Below are 19,107 nucleotides of genomic sequence, written 5' to 3' on the forward strand. Positions count from 1 at the left end.
TAACAACATGTCAAGAAGCAAGTCAGCAAGAAACGATTAGAGAAGTCAGGTCGCGCAAAGAAAAAATTTTTTTGAGGAAAGTACCGCGGTGCCTAACCAACCCACCGTCTCGCGCTGAAGAATATCCGTCCCCATGGCCCAATATCACCCCACTCCTCTGCCTTGGCCGGCAACCAGCTCGCAATACCGTTCATAACGGTCCTTTCAGGATGTGGCATGATGGCCATGACACGACCATTTGCGTTGCGAATACCAGCAATACCCTCGGGACTACCGTTGGGGTTAAAAGGGTACTTCATGGTGGGCTTGAGTGTAGCGTTGTCGACCCACTGCACCGGCGCCAGGCCCTGAGCGACGAAGGAAGCTGGGTCTGTAGAGGAGGCCGTGAAGGAGGCGCGACCTTCGCCGTGTGCAACGGCAATGGGGAAGGAAGAGCCGTGCATGCCGTGGAGGAAGACAGAAGGGTTGGACGGGTCGGGATCGGAGATGCGGACCATAGCAACGCGGCCTTCGTACTGCTCGGAGGCGTTGCGTTCGAAGGTAGGCCAGTTTGAGGCGCCAGGGATGAGCGAGGACAGGCGGGAAAGGAATTGACAGCCGTTGCAGACGCCCAGGGCGAAGGTATCGGGGCGGTTGAAGAAGGACTGGAACTCGGCGCGGGTGTTATCGTGGAGGAGCACTGATTTGGCCCAACCTTGGCCGGCGCCGAGGACGTCTCCGTAGGAGAAACCACCGCAGGCGGCGAGACCAACGAAGCTGGAGAGGGAGACGCGACCGGAGATGATGTCTGTCATGTGGACGTCAATGGCGGCGAAGCCAGCGGTGTTAAAGGCGAAGGCCATCTCGGCTTGGCTGTTAACACCTTGTTCGCGGAGAATCGCGACGCGCGGCTTGTTGGCGAAGGGGGACATGGAGGTGAGGCTGGTGAGGAAGGGGAGGGCGCGGTCTTTGGGGTCGAAGGTTGGGTTCCAAGAGAGACCAGGGTCGGTGTCGTCGAGAATATTGGCGTATTCTTGATCCGCGCAGGCAGCATTATCGCGGATCCTCTGCATATGATAGGAGGTAGAGGCCCACGTTTGCTGGAGGTTGGCGCGGGTGTTGCGGTAGACCTGGCTGGCCTTGTAGTAGATTGCGAGGTTCTGCTTGGGTCTCTCAGAGACGCGACCAATCTTGTGGATAAGACCAGCAGGAGGACCGCAGGTAGCGAAGCAGGATCGGAATTGCATCTCGTGCTCCTTGCGGACCTGGAAGACTGCTCCGAGTTCTTCGTTGAAGAGGGTCTCGATGAAGCTGCTGGTATCGAGGTTGGGGCAGATGTTGTCAAGCAGGATCTCAACACCGCAACGGCCGGCGAACATCATCTCAGCGAGGGTGGTGAAGAGACCACCGTCCGATCGGTCGTGGTAAGCCAGAACAATTCCGGCTTCCTGCAGCTGCTGCGTGGCATCGAAGAAGTCCTTGAACAGCTCAACATTGCGGATGTCAGGGCACTCTGAACCAACCTGGTTGAAGACCTGTGCAAGAGCAGAACCGCCCATGGCCTTACGTCCGAGCGAAAGGTCGACAAACATGAGCACAGTGTCGCCAACGTCTTCGGGATGGCGGAGAGCAGGAGTCCAGGTCTTGCGGAAGTTCTCTACAGGCGCGAACGCGGAAATAACAAGAGACATAGGTGCGGTGACTTCCTTTGCACCCGATTCATCCTTCCACTTCATTTTCATGGACATAGAGTCCTTGCCAACGGGAATGCTGATACCAAGCTCGGGGCACAGGTGCATACCAATAGCCTCCACTGCCTCGTAGATAGCAGCACCCTCTCCAGGGTGGCTGCTGGCGGCTTTCCAGTTAGCAGAGAGCTTGACGCGGCTTAGCCGATCGACAAGGTCAGCAGCGGCAATGTTCATAAGTGACTCAGCAACGGCCATGCGAGCAGATGCACCAGGAGAGATGAGGGCAAGCGTGGGCTTCTCACCCATGGCCATAGCCTCACCAGTCTTCGCACCCTGAACAAGAGCTGTCGCGGTGACAGCAACGTCAGATACGGGAGTTTGCCATCGCCCGACCATCTGGTCGCGTGCAGTGAGACCACCAACTGTACGGTCACCGATGGTGATGAGGAAAGATTTGGAGCCAACGGCAGGAAGCGACAGAACCCTGTTGGCAGCTTCGCCAATAAGCTCCGCGCGGTTAGGCGCCAGCGAGGGGAGGTATGTGGTAAGACTCGTATCTACTGCAGGCAGCTTCAACTTCCGAGAGTCCACCGTGCGGGTCATTCTTGGGGGCTTTCCGAAAAGCACTGACAGGGGTAGGTCGATGACGGTTGGGTGCTCCTTCGACTCTCGGTCGAGAAGGATCAATCTCTTCTCCTCCTCTGAACCACCCTCTCCACGACCAACGACAGAGAAACCGCAACGCTCACGATGGCAAATAGCCGTGAACTTGTTCATACCCTCCTCGCCAACAGCCATGACATATCGTTCCTGTGCCTCACAGCACCAGATCTGCATGGGGCTCATGCTTCGGTCGGCGCTGTCGATTTCACGGAGCTCGAACTTAGCGCCCAATCCGGAGTCGTGGATCAATTCGGGCAGGGCGTTGGAGAGACCACCAGCACCGACGTCGTGAATGAACTTGATGGGGTTGTTGTCGCCCATTGCTGTGCATGCGTTGATTACTTCCTGTGCTCTGCGTTGCACTTCGGCATTGCCTCTTTGCACGCTGGCAAAGTCGAGGTCAACAGAGCCTTCACCAGAGGTGATACTAGAAGCCGCACCGCCACCCAGACCAATGAGCATAGCAGGGCCACCAAGAACAACAAGATACGAGCCGGGCTTGACGGCATCTGGCTTCTTGATCGCATGCTGAGGCCGGACTGTGCCAACACCACCGGCAATCATGATAGGCTTATGGTATCCACGGACCTCCTTCTCTCCGTCCCCAATATCAATCTCCGTCAACAGAGTACGGAAGTAACCCGTAATACAAGGCCGACCGAACTCGTTGTTGAAAGCCGCACTTCCAATCGGTGCCTCCAGCATAATGTCCAACGCGCTGGCGATGTGGTTGGGCTTGCCGATATCCAATTCCCAGGGCTGTTTCAAGCCCGGGATGAGGAGGTCAGACACACAGTAGCCAGCAAGACCGGCCTTGGGTTTGGAACCGCGTCCGACAGCGCCTTCGTCACGGATCTCACCTCCAGAACCAGTGGCAGCGCCAGGGTAGGGCGAGACCGCGGTGGGGTGGTTGTGAGTCTCCACCTTGGCGAGGAAGTGGACAATCTCCTTGGTGTGGTTCCACTCCCCAGTAACAGAATCGGGGGCCCAAAAGGAGGAGTCGAACCCTTGCAGGACGGCGGCGTTGTCGCTGTATGCGCTCACGGTGAATTCAGGGTTCTTCCTGTGAGTGTTTCGGATCATGGAGAAGAGACTGTTTGGCATCTCCATCCCGTCAATCGTCCAGGAGGCGTTGAACTGTTTGTGACGGCAGTGTTCCGAGTTAACCTGGGCAAACATGAATAGCTCAACGTCAGTCGGATCACGAGCGAGCGGGCCGTCAGGCCCGTAGGCGGCGGCAAGGTATTCAATCTCGGATTCCTCCAACGCCAGTCCCATCCGCTTGTTCGCCTCCTGCAAAACCTCCTTAGGCGACTTATCACTACCGCTAAGCGGGATAGTCTCGAGAGGCAAGGGACTGTGCTCGGAGAACATCAGGTGCAGGTCGGGCTCAGTCTCGCTGATCAACTGCGTCATACGGTCGTGAAGGACGTCCTTGAAACCAGGCTTGTATTCTCCAGACGCGGGCCGCAGACAAGAGATCTTGATACCGCGCTCAATGCGTTTCACGTATTTCCTCAAGCCGCAGACATGAGCGATACCGGTGGCTTGCGAGCTCCACGGGGAGATAGTCCCGGTTCGAGGGAAGACATAAAAGACATCGAATTCGCCATCTTCCGCGGTAAACGAGGGTGGAATATCGGTGATATCGCCGTAGCTGAGAAGCTGTTGGAGGACGTCCTGCTGGAATTCGGGTAGACGTTCAGCAGTGTGGACATAATGAACCCACTGGCCACGGACATCCTGCGCCCCAATAGAGGCAGCGATAGCCCTGCCGCGAGAACGCGAGTATGCAATCGAGCCCGGGAGGGCGAAGTCTGCCGAGTCGAAGGGAGAAGCCATCGTGAGACCGGTCGTGCGTGACTCAACAGAGGCGAACGGAGGGCGACTCGGTCTGGAGCGAGTCGTCAGGGTTATCGAGAGGAATCAATACGAGGACCAATTAAGACCTCTGGTAGAACCGACAAGTGAGACTCCTCGAGGAGCGAGCTCCGACTGAGGATTCAGCAAAGGAGAATGAGCTAAGCTGCTCGTCGTCTGCTGCTGCAAAATTCACACCATTTCTTCTGAAGATCGTCGATCTGCCCCGCGCTAGTCCGCTTGCGGCTTATCTTATCGCCACGTGATAAACATCAGAATGCCTGGCTCCGACACCGGCCTGCATCAGGCATCAACTCAGAGCATTATAGCACTCTGTAGTTTAAGTCCTAGCCTCAACAGGGACTCCAGCCGTCTGTGGATGGGTCATGAGTGGGAGGGGCATTCAATCGTACCACATTAGAGCCAAGGCTACTATTGGTGCTTATATATAGTATAGGAGAATATTTACGCCAAATCGGTATTACCCCGCCAGTGCCTGGGCCGTCATGCAACGACCAAGCGAGATATATATTTCTGCATTAGACCCATGGACAGAACCAGGTATCCTGCAGAATTTTCCTACGATAGCGGCCAGAAACATTTCAGAATTCCCTGTTTCAGTTGATACGAACCACGGAAGGACTTTGCATACTCAGACCTCAGGGAGAGGTCGTGACCTCACACCTTCATATATTTCCATATCGGGGTCGTCTATTGGCGGAGCATACTACTTGTTTTGGCGAGATCTTCCGAGTAGAGGACGAGTCCTGGCAGCGGAAAGTTCGGGCGGTCCACCTACAAAATCGACCAGACTAGAAATTCTTCTACCTTTCTTGGCGTTCACCTTCCACTTTGGGCTGCTGTTCATAATGATAGAGTCCACCCGGGTGACGCGGACAAGGCTGACCTGACTGAATCAGAGTGGGAAGCTGTGATACGTGATACAACTACATCTACAACCTGAGCTCTTGCCATTGTGGGCGCACCGATGCGTGTCAGATGCATGATATACCCCCAATTAGCATGGAGAAGCCGTATCAAGTTGAGTTGCATTCGTGAAAGTGAAAGCAGACTACAACCAAAAAGAGAGATCCGCTAACTAGTCCAGTTCTCATGGGCCACACGGCTCATGAATCAGTGGCCTGTGAACAATTTTGACAGCGGCGCCGTCACATATTACCCGATACGGTTAGCGTGGTGATCCCGATGCGGCAACTGATAAGGGTTCTAGGGCGGATGCCCATGGGAAATCGGACCGCAAGGAATTAACGTCAGCATTTGGTTATAGACCAGCTCATTTCCATAGTGTCTGGATTGTGGCCATGGAAAGTTATAAAAGACCCCTCTGACCCCGCCCCAGCCGGGTCAATCTCTAGTCGAATCACTACTCGTTCCTATACGGATTAGGAATCCTGGATTGTCTAACGTCAATATGACAGACAACACACTCGCACCAACCTTCACCATGGGTTCCAATCGGGGCGAAGTTGACCCCACAGATCTGCCTTACCGTACACTGACGGCAGATGCCAACATTGAAGAGTACGTCCAGGAGACGCAGACCGGTGAGATCGCCAAACCTGTTCGGACGGCCGATGGTAGGACAGAAGACTACAAGCTGGTTACCTTCAAAGTCGACGACCCTGAAAATCCCAAGAACTGGCCGAAATGGAAGAAGTGGTACGTGACTATGGTCGTGGCGTTTACCTGCTTCGTCGTCGCCTTCGCCAGTAGTGTTATCACCGCCGACATCGAAGGCCCCGCCGAGGAGTTTGGTGTCTCTCGTGAAGTCAGTCTCGTTGTGGTGACAGTGTTTGTTATTGGATTTGGTGTTGGTATGTCTAAGATTGCTCTTCGATGGAAGGTGCATGGCTAACTTTGCCAGGTCCCATGGCGTTTGCTCCCTTGTCTGAGATGTATGGACGGCGGCCCGTTTATGCTCTCACTCTCCTGCTAGCCGTCGTCTTCGTCATCCCATGCGCCGTTGCCGAGAATATTGGAACCCTCATCGTCTGTCGAGCCATCGACGGTATTGCATTCAGTGCCCCCATGACTCTGGTCGGCGGTACTCTTGCCGATATGTGGAGGAACGAGGAGCGTGGCGTCCCCATGGCCGCGTTCTCGGCGAGTCCCTTCATCGGCCCAGCTATCGGCCCGCTAGCAGGAGGGTTCCTCGCCGACGCCTCGGGCTGGCGGTGGCTATACTGGTTAACTCTGATTCTCTCCTTTGTCGCCTGGGTGCTTATCACCTTTACTGTCCCTGAGACCTCAGCGCCAGCCATCCTAGCGAGACGCGCGAAGAAGCTCCGCAAATCAGAGAACGATCCAAAATATGTTACTGAGACTGAGCTGGACGCACGGCCGATTGGTGAGAGACTCCGTGTCTTCCTCTTGCGCCCTTTCCAACTGCTCTTTCTCGAGCCCATCGTCCTCTTTATCTCGCTGTACATGTCCGTCCTCTACGGTCTGCTGTACATGTTCTTCGTCGCCTATCCTATAGTTTATGAAGGTGGCAAGGGCTGGAGCGCCGGGACTACGGGTCTCATGTTCATCCCGCTTGCTATCGGCGTTCTGTTGAGCGCCGCCTGTGCCCCATTTGTGAACAACCACTACCTATCTCTTTACTCAAAATACGGCGGCAAGCCACCCGCGGAATCTCGTCTCATCCCAATGATGATCTCCTGTTGGTTTATTCCCATCGGCCTGTTCATCTTCGCTTGGACTTCGTACCCCAATATTCACTGGTTCGGTCCAATGATTGGCGGATTCCCTGTTGGATTCGGGTTTATTTTCCTGTATAACTCAGCTAACAACTATCTTGGTATGTAACAACCTCATCACAACCATCTGCCGTCGCATTTACTAATGTTCATTCCTGCAGTGGATACATACCAGCACCAAGCCGCCTCCGCCCTGGCAGCCAAGACCTTCATCCGTTCGCTCTGGGGTGCCTCGACTGTTCTTTTCACGGAGCAGATGTACGACCGGTTGGGCGATCAATGGGCCAGCTCTTTGCTTGCCTTCCTGGCCCTGGCCTGCTGTGCGATTCCGTACGTATTCTACGTCAAGGGCGCTGCCATCCGGCGGTACTCAAGATATGCCTTTGCGGACGATGAGGAGGCGCTTGCTACCAAGGCATAAAAGTTTCACTTTTGCATACTGAGTACCACGGCTGTTAGTTGTGGTCTCAGTGGGTGTTTCGGTTGAATCGGCGATTATGGTTGCACGCTTTTTACTCTGATAAGATGATTAGACGCTATATATCAAGTCGCTTTAATGTTTTAGATTAGGATTATTGTAATGATATGGAATTTCTTTAATATGCATCTACATCTTTGCCTCATTCCTCCACCCCGGCATATCCGCCAGGTCCTTCGCAGGCGCAGCCCGTCTACTTTTTAATGCATCCCCACTGCCAGGCCTCCACCTCCAAGCATCCTTAAACACACTTTCCAGCCTCTCCTCCAATAACTCGACAACATGCTTTCCAATATTCGGCAGCAACTTGAACGAATGCCCACTGTCCCCTGTTGCAAGATAAAACCCCTTCCAGCGTGGATGCTCACAAACAAGCAGATTTGCATCCGCGGTATCGGTGCACCAGCACATGGCCCTGTTAAACAGTTCCTTGTCATTGAACCTCGGCAGGAACCGGTTGATAGCCTTTTTGATCGTGACCTCCGACGCGTGCGGGTATGTATCTGTGGGGTGCTTCGCATGGGAACGAGGCACAGAGATGGGTTTGGGCGCCGGCGAGCCGTACGGCTGGTGCATTTTGAAATGCGTGAAGCCAGGGAATTCGTCACAGACTTTTATGATGCCGTTTCTGTTATATGTTAGTAGGCTATTCTCTGGAAGAATGAGAAGAGGGGAGGTGCGTACTCATTCGGCTCAAAGAAAAACCCATAGTCACCGTCGTATATAACAGGAGTGTTCTTATACGCGGCTGCTTCAGCGGGCGTCAGTTGGATGTGGGCAAAGACCCAGGCCTTTCATGATCACAGTTAGAGACAGCACCACTTTAGACTTGAACAACGCTTGGAAGCGCAGGCATGCATACCTTTGAAACGCACTGCTCCTCCAGATCGACCAACGTCGAACTCCAGGCACCAGCTGCTAGAACGACCTTGTCGGCGTAGTACTTTGTGCCGTCTACAGTCTCGACGCCGATGCACGTCTTCTCGTGGGCATCGGCGAAGAGTGGCTTTTTGAACGTGCCGGCGCTACTCTGTTGTTAGTATTGAGAGCAGAGTCTTGGATAGAAAGGCTTACCCGCCGAATCCAAACTTGACGCCCTGTTCCTTGAGGAACTGCCCAATGGCATTGATGGCTTTGGCTGCAGCGAGCCAGCCGCCGTCGCCACAGAACAGGCCTTTCCAGCCCTATACGTATTAGTTAGCATACTTCGAGGACCTGAGCAGCGGATACTGAAAGGTGGAAAGTACTTTAATCTGCTCCTGCGTGAAATGCGGCGCTTTAGCCAGGATCTCGTCTTCACTTTCCAGCATGAAATTCGTCTTCTCGAGCCCAATGCCTGCGTCGAGAAGAGACTGGTATTTCTTCCGAAGACCCTCGATGCCTTCCTCTGTTGAAGAGACGTCGATCTGTATCTTCACGTATCAGCATTGTTTCTCGTCTCTCTATGATGTCAGTGATTGGTGACGCACCATTCCAACATTGTGGAAAAACGGCTTGAAGAGAGGATCATTTTTCCACATGTCCAGCGCCTCAAGAGAGAGCTGTAAATCAGGCTTGTTGCGCAGCCTGATGCTCATGATTTTGTTCAGGTCGTAGCCTGCAGACTGTGCGGAGGGGATAGGGCACGTGTCGAGCACTGTAATGTTGGACGGCGTGTAGCCGGCGCGCAGGAGGTGTAGGGCTGTCGACGAGCCCATTGTGCCGCCGCCGCCGACGACAATGATTTTGGTGTTGGCTCGGGGCGTCATGGTTGCAATGCAGTTGTCGGCTTGAGTAAAGGGATAAAGATGGAAGAATTGACAGGGAAAGGGGTTGCGAGAGGGACTGGAGGGAGTCAACCTTGGCTGTAGAATACTGTCAAGTAATGCTCCACTGATAAGTTGTAACTCTATATTCACGACAGATAGCTATACTGTAGAGCGATGAATATTTATAAGACAGCCTGATCATGCCAGATAGAAAGCCGATAAAATGGATCAATCCGATTGGCTCTTAATGAACGGCGTCGCGGGGATTTTGTGGAGCGATGGCGTCTACTACGAGACTACTAGGGACTAACATTCGCGTGGACCTTCCCACCGCTTGGCCGGCCTCAGCTCGATGGGAAGCTTGGCTCACAGCCCAGATCTCCGGCTAAAACGCAGGCGGCTTGGACCGTTTCGCCTGGACCTTCCACCGGGATCGGAGGCGAACCCCATGGCACAGTTGGAGACGTTGGAGACACGATGGGACGTGGGGAGACCCACCCAGATACCGGAGGGATCGTGGCAGAGATACAGAGATAACCCGAGGGTAAGGGTGTATAGTAGCTGCCATTGCGGGTATATAACCAGCGCCTTCCCCGGCTTTGATCTCGAGGTCCTGGATATCCAACATACGATCCACCATGACCGACTCCAAAACTGCTGCCCCCAAGGGCCCCAACCAGGATGACCGTCCTGCTTCCCCGGCTGCGGGCGAACTCGTCCCCGGGATCGACATGGAGCACTATAGAAACACGGTCCCGTTGTGGAAGCGGGTATGGCAGCACAGTCTGACGCAGATGATGCTTCTGAGTATCCAGGCCTTCTGCGGTCCCGCCATGTCCGATGCAATTGCTGGTAAGTTCGACACCAGAGACAAGACTCGAGTGACGACTGATAGAGTGATTCTTCAACAGGCCTCGGCGGTGGTGGTCTTGCAACACCCAAAGTATCCAACATCTCAAACGCCATAAACTACGCCATGCTTGCAATCGTTTGCTTTCTGGGCGGGCCACTGGTGAACAAGATCGGAGTCAAGTGGGCGCTGGTTCTGGGTTCCATGTCGTTTCCTATTCAGGGGTCTGCGTACTACTGCAACAGCAAGTTCGGCAATCAATGGGTGAGTCACGGTTAACCTCCGTTTCTGGAACCCTGTCTGACGAATGCAAGTATCTTATTTTCAGCGGTGCCATCAGCGGCGCCGGGACGGCGTGCTGGTACGTCGCAGAGGCTGGTTGCATTATGACCCTCGCGCCGTCTGGTGCTCGTGGAAAGTATCTGGCGCTGTGGATTGTGTCGAGAAACCTCGGACAGCTTGTGGGAGGAGCCATCAAGTGAGTACCGCATAAATTGAGATATGTCTCAGCTGACATCCCCAGTCTGTCAAAGAACCACGTCGAAGGAGCCGATGGTGGTATCACCCCAGACACCTACATCGCCTTTGTGATTATTGAATGTCTTGCGTGAGTGCATCATGTGCAGACCAGTCGGAGAGAGTGTAACTAATAGCTCAGCCTCCCATTCGCTCTGTTGATTGCTCCCTTTGAACGCGTTGTCCGTTCTGATGGGACTAAGATCGTCATGGCCGAAACCCTCTCCACCAAACGAGAGTTCAAGCAGATCCTCAAGACCATGACTTCAAGGCTTATCCTACTGTCTGGAATCTGGGCACTGTGGTCATTCTTCTACTCGTGCGTATCCCTCAGCCCGTTAAGAAGTATGAGCTGACCGAGACAGCGGCTCCTGGTCCACATACCTAGGGACCTACTTCTCCGTCCGCGCCCGAGCCCTCTCGTCTCTCATCTCACCCTTTTTCTGCATGTAAGTTTCACCTTCAGCATTGACTTGCTTTAGCTGACCCCTCAGCGTCGGATGCTTCGGCCTCGGATTCATCCTCGACATGAAGGGCTTCAGCCAACGCCGCCGCGCCCAGATGGGTCTCTACACTGTTGTCATTCTTAATGTCGGTGTCTACATCTGGTCCATTATCATGCAGAACAAGTTCAACCACCATAACCCCGGCCACATTGACTGGAATGACGGACTGTATCCATCATCCTTCCTGCCGTACTTCTTCGTGCAGACAACCGGCCCGCTCTCGCAGTCGTACATGTACTGGTTGCTGTCGTCATTCGCGACAGATGCGCAGGGTAAGTCAACAATCTAGCACTTGCAGGAGGCACAGCTGACGAGATATCCAGCAAATGTCCGTAATGGCGCTATGTTTAGGTGCATTGAAGCAATTGGACAGGCCATTGCCTATGGTATGAACACTCAGACGGACAGTAATCCTTTGATCGGATTGTATGTTTTCCACCATTCGTTCCTCAAGGGCATCACTGACGGCTTCCAGCATCGTTACATTTGTTCTTCTTGCGGTCTCGTTACTACCAATGATTCTGCTTGTGAACAGCACGCCGGACCAGATTCCTGCAGATGTAGTTGCCCAGGAGCAAAATGCCGCTCTTGCAAAGGCCGAGGATGTCTAAATGAGACCTGATTGGCTCGGGTTAAACCGGTAGCAGATCGTGCACCAGAGTTATGGGATCGGCTTCATTATATGTGTTAGCGACGCGCTTCGAGCCATGGCGTAGGTGTAATAATATACCTTTCACATAATCCAGTTCCCTGGGCTCAGCATATGATTAGCTTCCAAGAAACAGTAAACAGTAAACATATTTCGTAAGCCAGACGCTGATTCTTTCCGAGGTCATTGTAGGTTGTGAGAAGGGAATCTGGGGTCGAGCCGGGGAAAATACGCTTGGCTTCCCAATTAGGCAGGACTTGCTAGTTATTGACGTCATCACAAGAGAAGTCACGTGATAAGCTGAGTAATGGCTCCGATCCGCCGGACTCTCTCGCTTTTGGCGTCAAGAGTCCAGGGTCCTGTTACCGAGAATCGACCATCAAATTAGGAGCATCCAGTGCGCCCTTTCTGCAGTTTCAAATACACAATTGCGAGTGGATGGATTACACCCAATAGGCTGTCAGACTGACTACTCGACTTGATCACTGGTCGACGATATGTCCATCTGAAATGAGGGGTTAAAACTGAGAAACCAGTTCGTGCGACAGCTACCAGATGGACAGCAACGCCTCCCCCTCCTCCAACCACCCGTCCATGTCGTTCTCTCCCGCAGGCGCCGACATAGGCAGTGCTGGCCCTGGCTCTTCCCGGTCCGGCACAGTTACCGACCTCCCCCAAGCGCAAGTCGATGCGATTATCCGCGCGAAACGCAAGGCGCGCGAACCGAAAGCCTGCTATCCCTGCCATGCGCGGAAGGTGAAATGCGACCGGAACCTGCCATGCGATGGATGTGTTAAGCGCGACCATGCGGAGCTTTGCTCGTACGAGCGGCCGTCGAAGAGACGTGTTGGAACTGGCCCGGACACTGGTTATTTGGATGGTGGTGCCGGTCATCCTGCTGTAGGCGCTGGCCCTGCCGCTGGTGGCACGAGGACGTCAGCTGGCGGGGAAGCTGGGCTAGATGGTTCAGTCAGACTGAAGCAGGAGCCTGGGTTGAGTAGCCACACGAGCCCGGCGGGTGGCGGACGGGTCTCGATTGCCCGCGAGGACTGGGATAATGTTCGCAACAAATTAAGAGAGATGGAGCAGACACTAGCGATTATGCGGGCAGGATTAGACAAGGCCAATGAGGAGGGTGTGGGGGTGCATTCGACATTGGAGACGGGAAGCGTGCAGAGCGCTGATGCAAGCAACCGGTCGAAAGGCGGCTCTCCGGAGCGAGAGGGGATTCTTGCCCCGAATACTCTGGGCGAGGGTACAGTGCATCTCGGATCAAGATCGGTCCTGGCTTATATTCTGAATAACAAGTCTGGGTCCGATCAATTGCAGGCTTTGCTCGAGGGAGGGATTTTGCCGAAGCTTGGTCTTGACAATGAGTCTGCGACGTATCCGTTTGTTGATTTGTGGTCGTCCGAGATGTCGACTTTTGACATCAGTGCAGTCTGCTGTGCGCTTCCGACAGACCAGCAGTGCAAGGAGTAAGTGTCGCTGATTGCGTTTTATCGCCCGGCTAATGGTGTAGGTTTTTCTGCTACTACCGAGATATCGCCGGCGCTATCTATCCTGTTATCGAGGACGTAGCTTTGTTTGAGCGGAATCTCGACCTTCTCCTGCACAATAGAAACACTGCTGGCGGGGTGTACAGAGCAGATGATGACCATGCGCAGAGGCCGTTTGGCATGTCCATTGCATTCCTTGGTTTATTGTTCGCGGTCCTGGCTTCCGGCTGCCAGTCATCGGACTTGCCTGGTAAAGAACGGGAGCTGAGTTCACAGGTCTATGGTAAGCTGTTCAGTGTATAGTCCACGGCCCATGCTGACGGTATAGTGTGCTGCTCGTATCAATGTCTCCGCATGACAAACTTTCTGTCTCAGCCAACGATAGAAGCCATTCAGACTTTGCTGGTGATTGGCAATGTCTTATCGTATAACATGAACCCAGGGATCTCTTACGTTTTACTCGGTATGTGAACCGCACTAGCCCATATTCAACTTACTGACCCGTTAGGCATGACACTTCGAATGGGCCTGGCGCTCGGCTTGCACGTTGAATCGAGCCATTTCTCCACAGTCGAACGTTATCGACGGCGGCATGTGTGGTGGTCCATGGCATGGCAGGACAGCCATTTCTCACTATCCTATGACCGGCCGTCGACCACCGCTGTTAGTCAACCGGAGATCGCGAAAAGGGAGGGCTCTAAGCCCGGCGATTACACCTACTTCGAGTCTCTCTGCGGGGTGATTTCTTTAGCTCTCAAAGTCGTCCGCAGCCGTATGCTCAGTCCACACTCCCAACTGAGCTGGGAGAGTATCCAAAACTACAAAGACCAGATTCAGAAGATCCTCATCGAAGCGCGCCCCTATCTCCGCGATCCCAAATACTGCATTACTCCCACCGAACACCTCGAGCGCACCGTCCTCAAACTCCACTCCTCTTATTTCTCTTCTGAGCTCTGCCGGCCAGCGCTCAAGTCCGCCAACGCGCGCGACCCGCAAACCGCTCGCATGCGCGCCGAGTGTCTTGAACATCTTATGACGACAGTGGACGCGTACGTGGAGATGCACACCGTCAGTCCACACGCCGCCCGATCATGGATCACGCTACAGCGCGCAATCAGCTCAATCTTCCTTCTTGCCGTCACAGACGAAACCAAGTCGAACCCGCAGTTCTGGACCCTCCTTCGCAGACTCAAGGCCATCATTAGCGAACGTGCAGAAGCAGAGTTCGACTATGGTGCAGACGCCACTGCCGCATCCGCCGCCACGGCACCAGACCGCAGCCCTATGATCAACAGCCTCGGCCAGCCTATTCCAAACCCGGCCGGCGCTTCACCAGCGGCACTGAGCTCGCCAGCCGGCGGGGTAGCCGTAGACCCGCAAACACAGTGGGCGAAGCCGTTAACGAAGACCCTCCGCGCGCTCGAAAAACTCGAAGCCGCCTTCCATACCCATACATCCCCTCTTATGACCACCGGAGCATCGCCGACATATCTCAACCCGGTCACGGCGATGCATGGCACCACCAATAACATTGTTCCCGTTTCGACGTCAGCGTCGGCCTCTGGGATGACGCCAAACCTGGGCTCGTTGCCGCCTCATACGCCAGAGAGTTCGACGAGTGGGGAGTGGACAATACCGAACATCCTCGATCGGGCGCAAGAGTATATACATCCGCCTTTGTGGAGTTAGATTACATGAAAAATTTCTGTTCCTTGAGCATCAATGGCGTTTGATTGATTTGCATGTAGGTATGGATGGTCGGTTGGTTAGGCTGGCTGTTACTCTATGTTCATGGGTGGATGGTCTTCGTGCTTGTTTGAGTGCATGGTGCATACCTATCGGAAGACGATTATCACTCTCAAGCTAAATCGCCCGTAATTGCTCTTCTCTTACTGTAGTAAGCCCAGGAGCGCGTGGTGATATGCCACCGTCAGTCATCCTCGCCTTGTTCCCTCCGCAAGCCCTGCCTTGTCGAGCTTCTCTCCATGGTCCCCGTTTCTCCTACGACTATTCTTTCCTCAACGCAATGCCCCAGGTCCAGAATCAAACTGTCAGTTGCATCAAGACATGGGAACCGGCCTCGCTGCCTTTACCTCCAATTAGCGGTCGCGACACTTGACCTGGTGTAAACAGTACCGTCGCAATTTATCGCCAGCATATTGCGCGCGACAGCGCTCCCATACCTTAGCGATGCAGGCACTGATACGCGTAAGCCAACGAAAGCTAGTCTGCCGCGAGGCGAATCAGCCTCTCTCATCGCCCGCCAAGCACATACTCATCGCCGACGAAGGCATGGCTATCGCGTCGCGCAGGAACTTCTGATCTTCGAATAACACACTTCACCAGCCAGAGATGGACCCAATCCGGTACTCGGCGCGGTAGAATCAACCCTGGGAATCATGGACGTCGTGACCAGGAGCCTCAAGACACTGAACGAGTTCCAGACCCGCCATACAACAGTCAGCCTCAAAAGGCTTTGGTCGGACAGTCAGCCCTCAATGCTGCCTTGGCCAGATTAGCCAGTTCCTCCTCGATGCAGATTCCTTTTCGAGACGACTCGCGAATTCAGCCGATATCGTTGTTTAACCAGCCGCTCTAAGATCATGCTATTCCTGGACCAGCGGTTGTAGGTGCGAATACGGATGGAGCAGTCTACCTGCTCGACAAGAGAGGATCTTGAGGCACGAGAGCGGACGACTGATTTGCAGGCCTTCTGAGCCAGTAATGCCATGAATCTTCGTCTCTCAGCCACTCAGTGGTAAGTTTAGTGGAACTGCACCCAGCCAACGTTGCTTGCCAATTGCCAATCGCCCTGTAAAGCCCACAGGTGGCACTATAGCGCGCTATTTCAGTAGTCGTCGCAAGCGTTTCTCTACGACGTTGAGGTTCTCGCTGGTCTCACTCAGCAATGGAAAAAAGCCCTAATTGGCCAGAGGGGCATCAAGCCTATTCCACTGCTAACACCGACTCACACAGCCAGTAGCTAGGGAGGCGACCAATGTCTGGGAGGAGAATGACTCTATTTACTATAGTTTGTTTAAGCGAGCACTTTCGTCAGTGAGACCGTCTGTTCTTTCAGAAGTTAGACAAACTTGACCGCAAGTTGAACACGTACTGTTAGAATCTCTGGGCTTACTGGGTATACTTGTTCCAGCTGCAATGTTGTATGCTTTATATGTTTACCTTGAGTATCGTACAAATATAAGATATTCTTATCTCTACATGTGGGCATGGATATAATGCGGAACTCAGTCGAACCGAGCCCAACTTGGACATGCCTCCTGGCTTACAAAGTCTATTGATATTCTTGCGGTTGCTATATACAAGGTACAGCCAAGCAGATCGGTATAGGGTCGGCTCTCGCCATCCCTAGCGCTATCTCCTACAATAAGACAAGCTGTAACCACGTGAACAATTGGATATAAACCCAGGTATTGTACGAGTTGTCCTGGGCTGGGTCTTGCAAGTGAACGGCGGCTAACAGACAATCCTGCTTTCCATCAATCACACGCTATGCACAGGCTCTTCGCTCCAAGAGCGCCGGCATCCATAACCGTCTCGGTATATGCGAACTTGATGCCTCTCTCTGTCAGTCTCTCGAGGACTAGCTCCCGGTAGAGCTCATGTCTCAGAACACCGCCGGAAAGGATCAGCCCTGTCCGCTCTGGTGCGACGGCTGATTGAGACCTGGGATCGATCAGCCGTCCCAGAACCGTATCCACTAGCGCTTTCACCTGTGATGTGACAATGGTCATCGCGGTAGCGTCCTCCGGCGCCAGGTTCACAACCAGTTGAGCGGCAGCGGCAATGCGACTCTTGACGCTGGCGCTCTCCCCTCGCTGGCCTAGCAGAACCTCACTCAGCAGATCCGGGCCCATATTGCCGCCAGACGATGAAGACGAAGACGGAGATGTAGACTGCGAGCCCCCAAACCGCTGCAGGATTGCCTGTTCAAGACGTCCAACGTTCGATCCAACATAGTTAGGGCGCAGTCCCAGCCTGTTTTCTTCACATACTGTCAGGGTGTGTTTGATCGCTTCCAGTCCAATTGAGTAACCACCTCCCTCATCGCCCAACAGATGGCCCCAGCCTCCTGACCGGGCAGTTCTCGTCGGCACCTGGCCCGGCTCCGTGATCGTGTATCGCATGGCAACACTTCCAGTTCCGGCAATGAGAACGACTGCAGAGGGCACCTCAGGATGCTGGGTCATCGCTGCAGCGAGGAGATCCACATCATTTGTCAGTCGAAGCAATACAGATGGACGGCCCAGCACTGCTGCGATTTTTGGCTCGATTCTGTCGCGAAGGCCAGGGCGATCTAGTCCTGCCAGGGCAATCCAGGCTTTTGAGAACTGTGAGAGCACAAGCCCGACCGGCTGTTTGTTTGTAACTGGGGGTAACTCCGGCTGCTCTGGCGTGTAGGTTTCTCGCGCATTCTGCATGGCATTCTCTATTGCTGCGCTCAGAGTAGTCATTGCGTCGTCTAGACAGGTACCATCAGTGCTGGAGATGAAACGGGTTAGTCTTGTTCGTCCGGTCTTTTCGTCTACCCATCCTTTCTGGATAATAGAAGGAGAGGTACGCACATATTGCAGGGACCTGCCTCTCCACGTCCCAATACAGCACCAGCCTTGGTTGCAACCACTGCGGCGCACTTTGAACCCCCGCCGTCAATGCATAGAATCAACTCTGTAGACTGATCACGCAGCCGCCCTTCAGCACCCTGCTGTAACGTAGAGGTTGCAGCCAGCTCTAGTGCCTTGGCCAGCTGCTGATCAGCGGCCTCCAGAACCTCACGGCACTCTTCCACCGGCTTCCCAGTGGCTACCATAAGCAAGGCGAGCTTCACGCTACCCTTGCACCGACTCAGCAGCGAGTCGAGCTCTAAATTCGGCATGGACGCACATTCAGCACTCAACCTGCGCAGGATGTTTCGGGACCGCTGTCGCAATTTGGCATTCGATGCGACCAGGTCCACCATCTATTCGCGATCCTGTCAGCATAGATTGATCAAGGCGAGCCACTGGGAACAGGTTGAAGGGAGCAGTACCGTATTCCCATACGTCTTCCCAACCCGGATCATCGTCCCAGTACTCAGCATATTCAGCACAAGCTTTGTCGCCGTGCCCGCCTTGAGTCTCGTGCTCCCACTCACCACCTCTGGGCCAGGTAAGGGGGCGATCAAGAAATCCACCTCCCCGGATTCCCCCAGCGCAGAGGGCTCCACGCACACCACCCCGATCGTGATACATCCCTTGCGCTTCGCGAAACCGATACACCCCAGGACGTACGGGGTGCGCCCTGATGCCGCGATCCCGACGACGCTGTCGAGCTCTGGTCTGAGCTCGAGCGCGGCCATATCAGCCTCCGCGAGCGCGAGGCTGTCCTCAGCGCCCTCCTGGGCGCGGCGGATCGCTGCATCGCCGCCGGCAATCAGGCCGATGAACTGCTCTGGTGGTGCGGCGAAGGTTGGCGGGATTTCAGAGGCATCGAGGATTCCGAGTCTGCAAGCGCGCCCTAGTCATTATCTCCTGCTACTACTTCCAATCGGTGGTAGGGAAGCTATCTGATTGACTGACCGGCCGCTAGTTCCTGCGCCTACGTAGACTACCCTGCCGCCGCGCCGAACGCGTGGCGCCAGGGCGTCGATAGCTGCTGCGATCCTGGGGAGACAGGGGGTGACGCTGGCTGCAACACGGCGATCTTCCTGGTTGATAACTGTGCACATTTGCAGGGTCGACAGCTTATCAATGAGGCTGGTTTGTGGGTTGACTGCCTCTGTTTGCAGGCGCGAGAGGTTGTCCAGATCCATGCCGGTCGTGTAGGGTTTGTATCTGGTCTGGGACGGGAGGGCGATGTGCGTACGGCAGTGTCTGTTTTGTTTCCACAGATAAAAAGAAGTCCAGCTTCACAATAGACACTCGAAATAGCGAAGATAAGCGAGTCCG

At 54.3% G+C, this 19,107-nt stretch overlaps 7 protein-coding genes across 7 annotated transcripts, besides 1 other annotated feature; 3 read left to right on the top strand and 4 right to left on the bottom strand.

Annotated features, from left to right (window-relative positions):
* Positions 1-19,107: part of a sequence feature (contig 1.139 1..347029(1)) that runs on past both edges of the window.
* Positions 93-4,175, bottom strand: ANIA_08121 (phosphoribosylformylglycinamidine synthase; the record flags this gene model as incomplete). Its single annotated transcript, XM_676298.1, has 1 exon — positions 93-4,175. One exon carries the CDS (start codon positions 4,173-4,175, stop codon positions 93-95), a length of 4,083 nt encoding a protein of 1,360 aa, XP_681390.1.
* Positions 5,590-7,334, top strand: ANIA_08122 (MFS transporter; the record flags this gene model as incomplete). The annotated part of the gene is made up of 3 exons (XM_676299.2): positions 5,590-6,028; positions 6,079-7,014; positions 7,075-7,334. Exons 1-3 carry the CDS (start codon positions 5,626-5,628, stop codon positions 7,332-7,334), a joined length of 1,599 nt encoding a protein of 532 aa, XP_681391.2. The 5' UTR covers positions 5,590-5,625.
* ANIA_08123 (protein faoA) lies at positions 7,491-9,253 on the bottom strand. The gene is made up of 6 exons (XM_676300.2): positions 8,861-9,253; positions 8,639-8,797; positions 8,466-8,575; positions 8,254-8,416; positions 8,076-8,182; positions 7,491-8,019 (listed from the first exon to the last, which is right to left on the bottom strand). The coding sequence occupies exons 1-6, from the start codon at positions 9,137-9,139 to the stop codon at positions 7,521-7,523; spliced, it is 1,317 nt and encodes a 438-aa protein (XP_681392.1). The 5' UTR covers positions 9,140-9,253; the 3' UTR covers positions 7,491-7,520.
* Positions 9,778-11,622, top strand: ANIA_08124 (uncharacterized protein; the record flags this gene model as incomplete). Its single annotated transcript, XM_676301.1, has 9 exons — positions 9,778-9,991; positions 10,051-10,253; positions 10,304-10,467; positions 10,513-10,596; positions 10,648-10,850; positions 10,894-10,954; positions 11,000-11,283; positions 11,335-11,437; positions 11,547-11,622. The coding sequence occupies 9 exons, from the start codon at positions 9,778-9,780 to the stop codon at positions 11,620-11,622; spliced, it is 1,392 nt and encodes a 463-aa protein (XP_681393.1).
* On the top strand, positions 12,216-14,848 carry ANIA_08125 (putative C6 transcription factor; the record flags this gene model as incomplete). The annotated part of the gene is made up of 4 exons (XM_050611210.1): positions 12,216-13,138; positions 13,183-13,442; positions 13,488-13,622; positions 13,668-14,848. The coding sequence occupies 4 exons, from the start codon at positions 12,216-12,218 to the stop codon at positions 14,846-14,848; spliced, it is 2,499 nt and encodes an 832-aa protein (XP_050467259.1).
* Positions 16,660-17,634, bottom strand: ANIA_11050 (uncharacterized protein; the record flags this gene model as incomplete). Its single annotated transcript, XM_050611211.1, has 2 exons — positions 16,660-17,106; positions 17,176-17,634. The coding sequence occupies 2 exons, from the start codon at positions 17,632-17,634 to the stop codon at positions 16,660-16,662; spliced, it is 906 nt and encodes a 301-aa protein (XP_050467260.1).
* ANIA_11038 (uncharacterized protein) lies at positions 17,706-18,971 on the bottom strand (the record flags this gene model as incomplete). Its single annotated transcript, XM_050611212.1, has 3 exons — positions 17,706-18,140; positions 18,210-18,663; positions 18,739-18,971. The coding sequence occupies 3 exons, from the start codon at positions 18,969-18,971 to the stop codon at positions 17,706-17,708; spliced, it is 1,122 nt and encodes a 373-aa protein (XP_050467261.1).

Source organism: Aspergillus nidulans, chromosome II (genome assembly GCF_000011425.1).
Source record: "Aspergillus nidulans FGSC A4 chromosome II".
Taxonomy (NCBI): domain Eukaryota; kingdom Fungi; phylum Ascomycota; class Eurotiomycetes; order Eurotiales; family Aspergillaceae; genus Aspergillus; species Aspergillus nidulans.